At 45.3% G+C, this 15,975-nt stretch overlaps 1 protein-coding gene across 5 annotated transcripts in view; it reads left to right on the plus strand.

Moving 5' to 3' along the window:
• Positions 1–15,975, plus strand: part of GRIK5 (glutamate ionotropic receptor kainate type subunit 5) — a 344,326-nt gene that overhangs the window by 201,865 nt on the left and 126,486 nt on the right. For all 5 annotated transcript variants that reach the window (XM_088453192.1, XM_088453187.1, XM_088453185.1 and 2 more), the window contains one exon: positions 14,887–14,984. In XM_088453192.1, the coding sequence (XP_088309318.1) occupies positions 14,887–14,984 (98 nt within the window). The remainder of the gene's footprint in view (positions 1–14,886; positions 14,985–15,975) is intronic.

Raw genomic sequence — 15,975 nt, forward strand, 5'->3', positions numbered from 1 at the left:
CATATTTCCAACTCGCAGGATGCTTCACAATAGCCAATATAATGGGTGGTGTCTGGGACGTATGGTACAGGACAGGGGTAATTGATGCATACTAATATCTGTGAAAAACAATATTTTCAGGAAAATCAGAGTAACTTGTGTTCAGTATCTGTATGTCAAGCCATAATATAATGAATATAAAGAGACTCTATACTCAACATTTGGCATAGTTCTGTTTCTGTTTTAACTAGTTTAAACTCCTCGGAGATGCTGTGATATATTTCACTTTGAAGTAGTATATGGAAAGCCAGATGGTGCTGCTGTGTGAATATGTAGTGCATGGATTCCCTAGGGGTCCCTCTATGACACTCCGGACCCGGCTAATGAAAGTGGCTCGAATCCGCTGCCTCTTTCCACGGACACCCCGGAATGGCCTGCGTTTTGCCCTGTGGGAGTAGCAGGCAGGTCACATCAGCAGATATTTCCCTATAAATGGAAGAGAGATAAAAAGGGCACCGGAGGAAGCTTTTTTTATTTTTTTTATTTGCAGTAAACTGATTTATTGTGCAGCAAAACAGTAACCAGAGAACAATTCATTGTGGTTGACAAACAGGAGGAAAGCAAATGCAGAACTGTTCCACTCACTGGTCACTATATTTTCTGAGTCCATTAAATGGCCCCCCTGGGTACCGTATAGAAGAGAAAGCCTCTTTTAAACTTACAATCTGTAATCTGAGATATGAGATCAGGCCTTTGCCTGTTTAAGACCTTAAGGATGTGTGAACTATTTCTTCTCTACCGAGATTGCCTATATTACGATTCTTACATCGTTGTGAAAAGCAAAATGTTTTAGGTTCTGTCCCTTTAAGTACAGAGTTATGTTCTGTTATCAGTGGGAGCAAGCACCCTGGTTAATTTCCTGCATTTTCCATCCAACTGTGCTTCGCTATGCTCTCCATGCTTTGAATGGAGCAGAAATGATCACCAGAAGCATCGTAAAAGTAGTGGAACTACCATGGGTGCAAGGTGTGCGGTCACTTCCGGACACAAAAGATGTTGCCCTTCTCAGAGGCCCCCACAATACCCCACACCCCCACAAGCACTTGCAGCTTTCTCCAAGACCCTCAGCAATTGGTGCATGCATAAGACACACATGCTCAGAAAAGCCTGGGAGGCTGCAGTGGTATTGTTCCTACCTACGGTTTACTCTTTGGCCCAGCGATGCTCTGTCTGTCCCCTGCTTATCAGGGATTTGCAAGATCTGTCTGAGAAGTGTGAGGTACAAACACATGGACAACACAGGATGATGCAGAACAGAACACAGACCCATCTTTCAGCCATGCTTTACATGGCATCTGTCATAAGACTGGCGCCAGGTGTGCCATGTGGGTGTGAAAGGGTTACTCAAAACAAAACTGCCTACCTGCCTAAAATGACACAAAATCCCCCTTGAAATCTACCACACGCTCACTAAGAGCTGACTCTCTTCTTAGGAAGCCTCAGTTGTTCGCTGACTCACCAAAATGTCATCACAACCCCATGTAAAGTTGTTACTGTAAACCAGACAATTCCTCGCATTAACGAACCTGCGTCCCCATTATTAGCAACACTGCTTTATAGTATAGAAAGAATATTCATATACATAGAGTCTATACAAACATACATGGAAATGAATATTCTTTTATTCTGGTCTTTCTCTCATATGGAATATATACTGAACTGCGCCAGACACAAAGGGGTATATTTACTAAACGGTGGCTTTGAAAAGCCGCCGATTGTTGGCATCTTTGGCAGCTGAAAATAGGGCTTCAAAGAGATCAACAACATGAGACGAGAAACAGATAATTTGTACCAGAACGCCTGGTGGGCTGATCAGTATCAGGGCAAGTAAAACTAATTACCCCTGCTTAGGCTGTAATCAGGGTAATATCAATACACAATCCTGCATGCCTATGAATGTCTATGTGCATGACCTTTATGACAGTTAATTATTACTACACAAACTGAAGGTTATACAATACAGAAAGGGATGTGTGAGGCTGGATGGAGAACAGGAAAACATGTATTGGTTATTTAATTTCTTTTTAAAAAGCTGCTTTTCGATCCATGCTGGCAGTAATTGGGAACACGCTCACACAGCATTCATACAGCACCTGGATGCACCATTGCCAAGTGCCCCTAATTACCAGGGATTAGTCACAGATCTTAAGGATTTGTCCCTGGGTTTTTTTTCTTAGTTGATGTCCATATTTATTAACATCCACCAACTGTACAAAATAATTCTTAATTTCTATATAAAATGCAGTTTTCATGATCTATTTTTATTATGTGGGCTAGCTAAGATAATATTAAGTGAAGATGAGAATATGCAATAAAATAACATTGTAATAATTTTTAGTGAATAGGGTCCGCCTAGGCTGCTTAGTCTATGAAGTGGGTTATCAGGGACGTGCAGTCAGGGTAGGTAGGGGAGGCAGAGTCTCCCCTGTCAAATTGCTGAGATTTCATATAAAAATGATTACAATAATACAAAGAAGATATTTATAACTTATAAACATCTTCTAATCATTTTTATAGTGAACGCTCACCAGCTTTGTGGAGCCCCCTGGGACTGCATGGAGATGAGAAATGAGGCAGCAACAGCTCAGCCTCGCTTCTGTATAGTCAGATACTGATTGCAGAGCTGGAGGCTGGGCCACACCATGGTCAGTAAGCTGCACAGAAAGAGAGCTAATAGAGGCATGCCTCTGTGTATGTGGGGTGTACCTTGAGCACTGATGGACACATTCGATGTGCACTGCAGTGTTTAGAGATCAGAGTTCAGTAAGAGAAGACACAGTGATGCAGGTAGGAGAGTGTCATGTGACCAGGAAGTGCACTGCAGTGTTTAGAGCATACTTACCTACTCTCCCGGAAAGTACGAGAGGCTCCTGAATTTTCGGGGAGGCCCCCGCACCCCTGGAAGAGTATCCCGATCTACCGCATCCCACCCTTGCTAGTGAAGTGGGCAGGATGGTTAGATAAATGCCGTGAATCGTGGCATAAATGCAGTGAATCGCGGCTCCCTATGGAGGGGCATCATTTAGCCCCATCTCCCTCTCATGCTCCCGCAATTCACTGCAGTTTTTCTGGAACATGGCCCCGCCCCCAAAGTGGCCAGCTGTGTCTGCTCTCTGGGCATCTCCCGGGGAGCAGATAATAAAAGTTGGCATGTATGGTTTAGAGATCGGAGCTCTGCAGCAAAAGAAGACACAGTGATGCAGGTAGGAGAATCAATGGACACTGAAACTTAGTGTAGTGAGGGGAGAGTTACAGTGAGTAGGGGGTGAGAGGGGCTCCCAGCACTCAGACCCATCTTCATTTGTGCCTCCCCAACCAGTGATCTCACCACACGTCACTGGTGGTTATATGTGTCTGTACAGTACTGAGGTGATTCAGAGGTGAACAGAAATAAAACATCGGGCACGAGAGCACTGCACATCTGTCCAGATGGTTACCGCCGAAGATCGGAATTGCAGTGAGAGCCATACAATGCCCGTTTCTGGGCAATCACTGGGGGGTGGCCGTTGTTGGTGGGCGTGTCGGTGCCAGGAACTGAGTGGATAGATGATGTTCCGCTTGCGACGGCGGACATGTACCATCAGACACAGGGCCGGCCTCATGTCTGCAAGCACCCTGTGCAAAAAATTTTGGAACGCCCTTTCGACCAATCCAACTAGATCCATAATTAATACTTTTATTAACCGAAAAAAATATTTCCTATTTTTAATGAAACAACTTATTCCCCACATTCACTGACACCCCACAGGGAAAAAAAAACACACATTGGCCCCCATAGAAAACAAACACACACATTGGCCCCACAAGGAAAAAAACGCACAATGACCCCTACAGGAAAGAACACCACACATTGACCCCCACAGAAAAAAAAATCCCACATATTTTGACCCCACAGGAAAAAAACAAAAAACACATTGACCCCCCAGAAGTGAAAAACACACACATTGACCCCCACAGAAAACAACCAAAAACACAGACATTGACCCCCACAGAAAACATACAAACACAAGGAAAAACAACACACTCATTGACACCCACAGGAAAAAAAAATACATTGACCCCTACAAAAAAAACGCCAAAACACACATCCATTCCCCCCAGAAGACAGTCTCTGTCAGAGGACTTTTGGCGTTGCAGAACAGCAATTTCTTGCAGCTGTTGCAGTAGCTCACTCCCTGCCCCTTCTATGCCCTCAGCCACGGTGCTCGACAATCTCAGTGAAGCTGGCCACACATCTAAAGATTATCTGTCCAACCAGCCAACTAGTTGATTGGTTGGAATGAAAATCTGGTAAGGTATGAAACAAATGACAATCAGCAATTTGCTCCCAAACGCCGGAAAATGGACAAAAACTGTTGTTTGAACAAATTGTTTGGATCAAACATTTAAAAAACTTGTCTGAACGACCATTTTCATCTGTTTTCTGGCATTTAGGAGCAATTTGCTGATCATCAGTTACTCAATATACTGTACGTTACCAGATTTTCATTCCAACCAATCAACAAGTTGGCTGGTTGGACAGATAATCTTTAGATGTGTGGCCAGCTTTAGTCAGTCACTTCAGTGCACAGTGCGGCTGCATGACCTATGACATCACACCTCCGCGTATAGGTCACAGCCTGGGCCACATCTGTGCTGCCCAGAAGTTGAATCCAGCGCTATCTGGGCCAGAAGTTAGTTTATAGGCACTGCGGAGTTGCGGACGCAGTGCTGAGAGCTGCTGGCTGGCAGGCCCGCCATTCCTCGGTGGCACCTCTGTGTGGCCGCTCCACTCAAATGGCCCTTGAGCCACTGCAGCAGTTACCCCAATAGACGTCTTTCAGCACAGATGCCACCAGTTTTAGTCATATGGCTGGCAGCCACCACACAAGAACAGACACAGGTGGAACCAAGTTGAAGCAAGCACATACGGGAGCCACGACTTGCAGCAGAATGGGTGATTGGGTACATCATTGCTCAATGCCCCCCATTGCCCATGCCTTAATTATAGAACACTAAAATGCAAAGCGCAACTAAAACCAGAAAAAGGAATTATTCTTAATTACCTAAAAAGTGTTTTACGTTTCTTTTTACCGTTCTCCATAATTTGCATAGTGGAAGCTGATTCATATCCATTCTCAAAATCTCCAAACTAAACCAGCAGGGAGAATCCATGCTGCTTCGCTATAAACCCAAATCAAAACTGCTCATTAACTGCAAAGGGTTGTGTAAACAAAATAAAAGTTGATAGAATTATGCCCATGCTTATAAAACACTTCGCAAGTACAAACCATACTGAATACGGTTGACAGACATAGAAAAAAAGATGCCCCCTGCAGGTTTATTTTCCAATAAATGTTGCAATAACGTAAACCACCCAAAAACAAATTCTGGAAAACTTTTCCAACAATGTTATATCTGACTTTTACGGTCTCTTAAAGGCAGTGGTGAGTGTGTGCATTGAAGGGGTGTTTTTAGAGATGGCCTTCGGAACCATCAATGTTTTAGATCCAATGGAGTTATTCTTTGCATCCAATGGCGGGATTGTGATGACTGCTTTCCGATAGCTGCTGACGTTACTCCTGCTGCATACACCACAAAGGAGAAACCTCATTCACTGTGCTTGCTCAATAGCACACCATCGATGGTCAAACCATTGAATGGGTAGCAAGCAATAGTTACATGCCATTGCAAGGCATGTTGCGATGGCCGCAATGCTTCAACAATTTGACCACCCCCTTCTGATGGCCATCCCTAGGGAAGAGAAAAGGGACTGGAGGGAAGTGCTGTGCTTCGGGAATCACTGGGCAGGCACGTGCCATATGACGCAGTTTGCGCTTCCACATTGTTTTTGCTTCCCCAGCTTGGAAACACGTCCTGTGGTACTATTCTTACATCGGTCCACCCGTGAGTGCGAGACTGGACATTACACATTAAACCTAGAGGAGGTCATTGATGCCAAATGTGGCATCAGTATGCATGCACAACCTTTGCACTCACTCAGATGAGCGAATTGCCACCATCCAGACAGGATCACTGCTCCCTGTAAAACATTTGCAAAGGGATCCAGCAATTGAGTGTTATATCCCTTAACCCTGCCATAAAACCAATGCAATAAAATTGAGTGGTCTGTCACCCCATTTTTCTGTGTCAGTTGGGAGATTTAGAATGCCATGCTGTTGTGACCAGGAAACCATGGTGTTAATATGCTCAGTCAGCAGTCACAGTATTGCAACTTTGCTGTCAAGCTGTGCATGCTACATTTCACTGTAAAACTGCTACTGGATGACAGCTAAAAGATGTTCCCCTTCATTTAATGTCATGATGAGTGAGCGTATCTTCCATTTAGAATGCTGCAGTTTTATGGCTAGAAATCATGGTGTTCTGAAAGGGATGTGGTCAATATCCCGACCGAGGGGATTCCTGCGGTCAGAATGCCGGTGCCGGAATCCCGACACCTGTCAGATTCCCGGCGCCAGCACCGCACCCCAACCACCGGAATCCCGATGGTAAGTAACGGGGTTAGTGGGTGAGTTAGCGTTAGTGGTTAGCGTTAGGCACTAGGGGGAGGGTTAGGTTTAGGGTGTGGGGAGGTAATGTTTAGGACTAGGGGGAGAGGTTAGGTTCAGGCATCGGGGAGGGAGATTTAGGATAGGATACCGACATCGGGATTCTGACTGCCGGGATCCCGAGCGCTGGCATCCCGGACCCATCCTGTTCTGAAAGTCCTGCCTGAAACGGCCCTTTACATCCAAAATATCAGTACAGGTGACTGCTGCTGATTGAGGGAAGTAATCTACTGGCATTGCAGCTCTGTCTGTGCACGCAGCTGCTCTGCGTAAATATGCAAACGTCGCAGCCGCCAGGAGGTGTATGGAGACGCTCACACGTGGCTTTGCAAATCCAAGCATCTGCATTAATAGTCGCAGCATGGTCGCAGGCCATTTCATCAACGCAGTCCTCAGTAAGTCTATGATCCCGTACAATGGCCCCTGGAAAGTCAGAGAAGTAAAAAGTCACTGCGAGTGACTACGGTAAAGTACTTTGACGCATGCACAGTGCGACTTAGATGCATGCGCAGTTTATCGATAATGGCTCATCTGCGAAAACATTGGCCTAGCGTTCAACTCTGAATCAGGCCCTAAATGGGAAGTTTGGGTGCAGAGCATGTTCCTGGAAGGGGTCCAGAGTCCCAGGGGTAAATTTACTAAAGTGAGAGTTTTTAGAAGAGAGTTTTAGAAGAGATGTTGCCCATAGTAACCAATCAGATTCTAGCTATTATCTTCTAGAAGGTGCTAGTTAAATGTTAAGTAGAATCTGATTGGTTGCTATGGGCAACATCTCTTCTCAAACTCACTTCTAAAAACTCTCACTTTAGTAAATTTACCCCCCCAGAGTCTGTAACTATGTGAATTAGACCAAATATATGTAAATTAAACATGCCTGTCATTTCTATTTACTGCAATATTGTAGTACATTTCATTTGCTTTTATGTAATTAAAATATAACATGCAACAGCAGTCTCTAATTTTGACCACTATTAATATCAGATGTGCCCGCGCCTCGCAGTCTTTTGATGATACCCACGTTAAAGCTTGTACAAATTATAAATGCTAATGCTGTTATTGCAGCTCTTTTATTGCTGCCTGTGATAGCTCGCTTCGCAGCTTTGAGGAGACACAGTGTAAAGTTTAATTCGTTTGGCGTCTCTTATTAAGATCTGCCAGCGGTTGCCATAGCGATGCCGGTAGTGCAGGCTTGAGGCCTGCTTCTTAACAGCTGTGAAATCAGACACTGTGATTTTATTTCTCATATGGGGATTGTGTGCGTTATGCAGCCCAGATTGACCGACCTATGTGTCAGCGTCCGTATTAAGAATTGGAAACTCTCCACACCACACCTGACAAATTATAAACTATTATAATGTGTTAAATGACATGTTATATGTTTTATGTATAGTATTACCTATTATTGTGATGTGACATGTAACATATTTGGGATATTATGCTAACTCAATGGCCAGACATGCAAACATTCCAAATTAGTAATAAGGATGAAAATGCTACATAGAACTATGTGCTGTGCCGTTGCAGAAGTAGGTGTAGCTCATACAGTATATAGGTGGGATCATGTACGCGTCGCATCCACGATGCAGTACATCTCGCCTCTCATCGTGTACATGCCACGGTTGATTACCACGGTATGTACCTAGAAATGCAAATAAAATAGCAAAGGACGGCTCTCCTGATAAGAGCTGTCCTTTGCGATGCCCTAGGATAGAGGCACTTCTAGGTTTAACACCCAGAAGTCCTTCTGGCGTCCTTCTATGCATGCTCAGAAGGCCGGCTGGGGAGGGGTTCCAGTTGGAGAGGGAGATGGGAGGGAGAGGGGGAGCGTCCTGGTATGAAGCCCGTAGGCTTCTATTGGGTAACGCTACTTGAAGTTGGCGTTAGCCACCGAGACTTGGCACTGGAATGCTTAGTACATATGCAAAATGCGGTAAAACCCTGAAAACCTCATTTCCAGGGGTTTTGACGCATTTTACACTTTAGTACATCCCGCCCTATGTGAGGATGGATGTGTCTTATGCAAAGAGGGAATTGTATCAAACCTTTGAGAGAGAGAAAGTGAAGTTGCCCATAGCAACCAGTCATCTTCTGACTGTCATTTCATAGACTGCTAGATAAATGATACCTAGAAGCTGATGGTTTCTATGGGAAACTTCGCCACTCTATCTCTCTCAAGGGTTTGATACATCTCCCTGAAAGTGCAGCTAGTGTACAAGCTGAGCCCGTTCCCTGATTGTACAATACAGAGCCCAGGCCCTGGTATCAATTCATGAAGATTATGACCTATTACTGACTAATATATAGATTTTATGTTCACTTTACTCAGTTTGCCTGGACCTATATGACCATGTTGCAGGGCCGTTTCTAGGGGCAGGCGACCCGTGCAATCGCACGGGGCGCGCCGCCTCCGACCTCTGCAGCAGAAACAGCCTGTTAACTGCCGGGGGCCCGCTGAGATTCAGTTACCAGCAGGCGCCCGGCAGAGCAGAGCAGCCGGGGAGACGGAGGCCCCGGCTTCCGGCTCCCCCAGTGTGCACTATGGGAGGACGTCATGACGTCTTTCCCATAGTGCAGAGGAGCAGCCGAGCGGAGCAGACGCCGCAGCGGGGCTGAAGGTAAGTATTACTGGGTGTTTTTATGTGCAGGCAGCCTGAGGACATTACTCTGGGGGCACTTCTGCTGGGGGAGACACCACTACTGGGGGCACCCGGGTATTACTACTGGGGACATTACTTGGGGGGCACTTCTATTGGGGGCATTGCTTAGGAGGTACCACTACTGGGGGCATTACTCACGGCCCAGGGGCAGCACTACTGGGGCACTACTACTTGGGGCTTTACTACTTTGGGCACTACTACAAAGGGAGCATTACTATTGGGGGCACTAATACCGGGGACACTATTACAGGGGGATTACTATTTCGGGCAATACAACTGGGGACACTACTACTGGGGCACTACAACAGGGACCATTATTATTGGGGGCATTACTGATGGGGGCATGACTACAGGGGGCACTACTAATGGTGGCATGGCATAGGGGGCACCACTCCTGGGGGCACTACTACTGGGTGCACTGCATAAAAGGCACCACTACTGTAGGCTCTGCATAAGTTACACTACCACTGTGGGCACTGCATAAGGGGCATAAATACAGGGGACACTGCATAATGGGCACTTTTGCCTGAGAGCCAGTGGGGGGGAAGCCTAAGACCTGTCGGGATGGAATTGCAAGGGAGGGGGCTGGAATGAAGTATGTATTATGTGAATCTTGTTTTTTCAATGTATTTTATGTGGTTCTGGATTTAATAATGTATTTGAGGTGGATGTGGTTTTAAAGCGTAGTTTATGTGCCTCTGGCTTTTCCAATATATTTTATGTGGAAGTGGTTTGTTGCAGTGTAGTATATGTGGATCTGGCTTTTATTTTCAATGTACTGGGCTCGCTCCCAATGCGACTAAAAACGAGTGTGATGCAAGGTCACACCAAAGTAAATAATACTAAAGTGCAAAATGTAGTAAACCCCCCGAAAATGTAGTTTTCGGGTATTTTACTGCATTTTCCCAGTGTACAAAGCATCGGATTGATTCGTCTTGGTGGGTAACGCCATATTCAGGTATCCTTCCCAGCACCCACCGCGGCACATGCGTCCTTCTGGGCATGCGCAGAAGGACGCCAGAGGGGCTTCTGGGTCATAGACCCGGAAGTTCCTCCATCGCAAAGGGCCGCTCTTACCGAGAGAGAGTGGTCCTTTGCAGTGTTCTTCATGCATACCAGCATTGCTAACGCCACTATGCATGCGAAGGGTGGCGGGATGCATCATGTATCCCGAGTGTGATGCGTCCTGTATCCCGCCCTTACAATATTATTGTTGGAGCATTACACAGTGGCTGAATTGAGAGTCTGCTGTAGAGTGCAACCAAGCAACACAGATTTCTTCCTACAAGCTCCACTTTAAACGCTATTTTTGATCATATGATAATGTTGAATTGTAACACAGTATGCTATAAGGCTAAATATATTGTAGGAAAGTACAGGGATGAATAAATAAGGAATAATTCAGCAGTCAGTAAAATCGAGTTGGCAGGATGTTTTAAGCTGGGTCCACACTGGAGCGATGTTGGGGCGATATTCTGTTTCATAACGACAAATCGCCTACATCACTTAGTGTGCATCAGCGATTATGCTCTCCTGCGGTCACATATGATGTGCTGCACATCAAACCTGACGACATCGCTAGCGACCTATGGTAAGTTAGTGAAGAACAGAACAGTGATCGTTCATTAACTCTTTCCAGTGTGTATGGGCAATCCCCGTTCAAGGGCATTTGTTGCGATGTCAGAACGAATGCCCATCGTTCCAGTGTGTACCCAAGTTTAGGAAGCCAGCGCTGATATCTATTTATCCACTCACTGGCCATAGCAAAGGCACAAAAAGTTTAAATTAAGGTGTGAAATATTTTCTAGCTCATTTTTCATTTTTTTAAGAAACTCGAGCGCAAACTGCAAACTATGAACTTCACATCTCAAATGTCAGCCACAAACTCCAGACTACGAAATCGAGCCAACTCAAATTCATGAGCAAGTACGAGGCCCTTGAAAACGTCAAATTCCAGTTTTGAACCAGTTCAAATTATTTGAGCATGTCTTATTCTCATAGGTGATATTCTGTGTGGTGCATTAACACCGACCATGGGGGAGATTTATGAAATAATTGCAAAGTGAAGCAGTGTTTATCAGATGTGACATTGGGGCTTATATGTAGGATCTCTGTGACATTTCCAAAAGGAAATACTTTGTTGACGACATCGCTAGTGACCTATGGTAAGTTAATGAAAGACAGAACAGTGATAGTTCGAGTGTGTACGGGCAATCCCTGTTCAAGGGCATTCGTTCTGATGTCAGAACGAATGCCCATCGCTCCAGTGTGTACCCAGGTTTAGAAAGCCAGCGCTGATATCTATGTATCCACTCGCTGGCCATAACAAAGGCACAAAAAGTTAGATGCCAGCAATAATTTCTTAGGTGCTTTGGCTTGCTGACTATTTTGCCCAGACCTGGAGTAGATCTGAATAGGTCATTTGTATACTGTCCTCTAAAGCAAGGAGCTATACTAAGTTCTGCATTTTGTTATACTACATTATAAATGTATGTTGGCTGCATAACCAACCATAGATATGAAGGGCAGCTAGTTCAAATAGCTGATGAATGGACTCCATAAAAGAAATTGAAATCGACTCTCTTGTGAAATTGATTTCATGATTATCGCTTAACTATTATATAGCTTGCTAGGTTACATGTGCGTCATAGCTCCATAATGTGATAAATAGCATTTCAAATTCACATTACTAAAAACCACTGAGTCTGTTTTGCCAGCACCCTCCTTGTTACAGATTACTGGTAATGATGTCATCGCATTGTAGACTCTCATAACTCCGAGCTGGCGACAGCGTACACTGTAAATCTCGTCTCTCTTTTATTGTACTTTCAAGACTTAGCGGCAGTCCGCTATCAACAGATATGCATGGCATATGTCTCTGGGTTGTATGCATGTAAAAGTACCAGCTAGTTCTTGTAGGGAGCACAAAATGCCCCTGTATTCTTTTATTTATTTATTTTTAAAATATGTATAGTATGGTCGAGGTTCTCCGTTTATATTTAAGTTACGTTTTTTTATGTTAGCATTCGCTGATTCAAGTTTTCTGTTTGCCTTAAAATTTGTGTTTTTATATATTTTATTTTAGAAACACTATCTAAATAATAGTTTGTATAGAATGAAAAATCATTTTATCTTAATGCAAATAAAAATAGCGTTGAAAATGTATCTGATATTTTTTAACTTACTACAGTATATATATATTTTTTTACTTTTAGAAATAATATGAAAAACTCCAGCAAATTTTTTACCAGATTTGTGAAACCATTTTTGAGAAATCTGCGGCGGTTTGAGACAGTTTAAACACATTCAAGCTTATTGTTTGTAAGGTTTGTGTAACAGTTTTCCAGCACAAATACCAAACCTCAAGTTCAAATGTGGATGCAGAACCTTGAGGTTAAAACAGCAAAATTCCTTGTTCAAATAAAAAAAATGTTAAAAGAACTATGGGGGTCATTCAGACCCGGTCGTTAGCGCCGATGCGCTCGGACCGGGTCGATGGCCCCCCACAGAGCATGTGCACGACGGCGCCGGCGTGCGCATGCGTGAGACCCGCTACGACCGACAGCGCCGGTCGTAGCGGGTCTCAATCCCAAGGGGGCGAACTGTCGATGTTGATTGACAGCTCGCCCCATTTGGAAGGCGGGCCGGGGGTGTGGCAGCCCAAAGGAACGCCTACCGTTTGGGGGCGGCCCCACTGACATCACTAGTGATGTCAGTGGAGAGCTTCCGGCTCTGACAGAGCCAGAAGCTCTCCGGGGCTTACGACAAGTGAGACCCTACCCTAGGGTCTCGTCGTAAGCCCCGATGGTCGCGATGGTCTCTGACCATCGCGACCATCACCGGAGCGGTCGTTAGAGCTGTGGGTGTTAACCCACAGCCTAACGACCGCAACAGAGGCGGGCGGTCAGGATGCAAGTGGCCGGCCAGTTTCTGAGCAACCGCTTGCATCCTCCGACCGCCTCTGAATGAGGCCCTATATCTTGTAGACATTTAAATTAAGGCGTGAAATATTTTCTAGCTCATTTTTATTTTTTTTAAGAAACTCGAGCGCAAACTGCAAACCATGAACTTCACATCTCAAATGTCAGCCACAAACTCCTTGACTACGAAATCGAGCCAACTCAAATTCACGAGCAAGTCCGAGGCCCTTGAAAACGTCTAAAATTCCAGTTTCGAACCAGTTCATATTATTTGAGCATGTCTTATTTTCATAGGTGATTTTCTGTGTGGTGCATTAACACTGACCATGGGGGAGATTTATGAAATAATTTGCAAAGTGAAGCAGTGTTTATCAGATGTGACATTGGGGCTTATATGCAGGATGTCTCTGTGACATTTCCAAAAGGGAAGACTTTTTGCTTTTGCTGTTGTGCAAAATTTTTTAGTGTTTGTCCTGTACCAAGTTGGACCTTTTGTAGAACAAGTACAAGGCAAGGGAGAGGGAGGGGAAAGGGAGTGGAGAGGAAGGCAGAGGGAGGCGCACGAGAAATGTGCAGCTTCCCAGCTGTAATCAGGTCTGTCCCCACCTGCCTGTAATGACTTGGAGAACAGAGATTAGCACAATAAAGGGTTTTTCTTTTGTGATCCGGGAGAGACCTCTTTTCACAGAAGCAGATAGGGAGCTTTAGCATACAGGGCCGTAGAGAGCCGGCCTGGGCCAAGGGGAAGAGAGCGTGGCCTAATTGACGGAGGAGTGGCCACACCCCCTTAGACAAATGGTGCTGCGTGCTGGGGAGGGGGCGCTGTGAGCCCCTCAGCTCGGGGGAAATTAAGGGGGGGGGGGCACAGTGTGTTCGCTCCCCCCCACACAGAAGAGGAGACTGCTGCTGCTGCTCAGTGGTAGCAAGCAGTCTCCCACTGCCGCCCAGCACACAGCAGCGCGTGCTGGGCTGCTGACAGGTAAAATGAGGGCGTCACCTCCAACAAGCCTGGGCCCGGGTGATTAGTACCCGCACCAACCCCCTCTCGGCGCTCCTGATAATAAAACACATTGTACGGGTTTCCTGTGCCAGGTGCAAGAGAGGAAGACGCATAAAATCTATAATGATATATTCTGTAAATTTAGTGGTGCTCAAAATTCAGATATTTTTTTTTTTTACCCCAATTGCATTGTGTTTTCAGAAGTGCCGAAATGAATATACCTCTCTGCATGAATTGGCCATGAGCGTGTCCTGTTACGTTACCGAAGTCGCCTCGCCTGGGACATTATTATTAAATATGACCTGGACCCCTGGGTTTAATCCGAGACAGCTAGGTTTACATTGTAATTGAAACATGCACATCGTCAGCTGAAAAATGATGGAAATATATGTCCAATAATCTGAGAGAAAAAGAACTATAAACTGAGGGAGAATTAATGAGGTGAATGAAATCGACATACAGGCATTATCACCTGGACTGAGAGCGTCCACAAGCAGTCAACATTTATACACATCCGCCGAATGAATCATTGACGTTTCGTCAAGCCTGTGAAGTGTATTGATGTTTATGAGGCGGTGCAGGGAAATGGGGGATAGCGCAAGCAATAGAGGGCAGGCAAATGTCACAGTTATATGACATTAATAATAGAGAATCTTTTTTCATAATTCTGTGTATAATTCTCCCCCCCCCCCCCTCCCTTCTGTCTTTTTGTCTTATTGCAGTGTGTCAAATCTTACCCAAAGGGGTTGTCTCCGTCCTGGGGCCCTCAGCCAGCCCAGCTTCCGCATCCACCGTCAGCCATATCTGTGGAGAGAAGGAGGTAGGCATGCCTGCTCTGAGTGATGTGCAATTGGAGTTTGATGATTGCATTGTATATTACAGAGGTGGGCAGACTTACTCAGGGGTTCCATGGGCCCTCTGATTGTCAGATGTGCTATAAAGTCTATTGAAAGCTACATCTTTTGGGGTCCCTTAACAATGGTACAATGGAGCTCCTCTGGAATAATGGCCCTCATTCAGAGCCGCTCGTTAGCGGCAGTACGCTCGTTCCGAGCGATGTTTGCACATCTGCGCATGCGTACGGATTTTAGTACGCATGCGCAAACCAGTCAGTGCGGCCGAAAATCGTTGGTACGCAATATAGCGAGGGCCTGCTATTTTGAGTGACAGAATGAGGCGTATGTGGGTGGTAACAGGGGAAGGTGCTTGAAAACGGGGAGTGGAGATCCGAACGCAGGCGTGCTTAAAGGTCAAAACGGGCGTTTTAAGGGAGTGCATAATTAATCCAGCAGCGTCATTGACCACGTCACTGGGTTATTTTATAGCCAGAACTGCTCGCAAATTTGTGGTAGCAAACACCAACCACAAGAATAGCGAGCAGTTCATACGCTGGTCGATGTACTCGATTAATCTAATAAATAGCGGACATGACGTATGGTGCGAGCGGCCAGGGGGCGTTTTTAACAAATAAACGAGCGTATGTTTTGCTCGCTCGTTCAGACTTAGAGGTGTGAACAGACTGCAATGTGCGTACGGATCAATTGAATAGCCACCCCTTGTTTTTGAACGAACGACCGCAAATAGCGAACGGCTCTGAATGAGGGCCAATGTTCTCTAATATAGCACGCTAGTTACTATTCGCTCCTGTTTTTTATTGCAGAGTGTCAAATCTTACCCAAAGGGGTTGTCTCCGTCCTGGGGTCCTCAGCCAGCCCAGCTCCATTTATTACTATTATTATTATAAAATTTTATTTAGAAGTCGCCACAAGTGGTCTGCAGCGCCGTACATACGCCGTACTATATACACATTC

Source organism: Taudactylus pleione, unplaced genomic scaffold, assembly GCF_031769625.1.
Source record: "Taudactylus pleione unplaced genomic scaffold, aTauple2 ptg000572l, whole genome shotgun sequence".
In the NCBI taxonomy this organism is placed as follows: domain Eukaryota; kingdom Metazoa; phylum Chordata; class Amphibia; order Anura; family Myobatrachidae; genus Taudactylus; species Taudactylus pleione.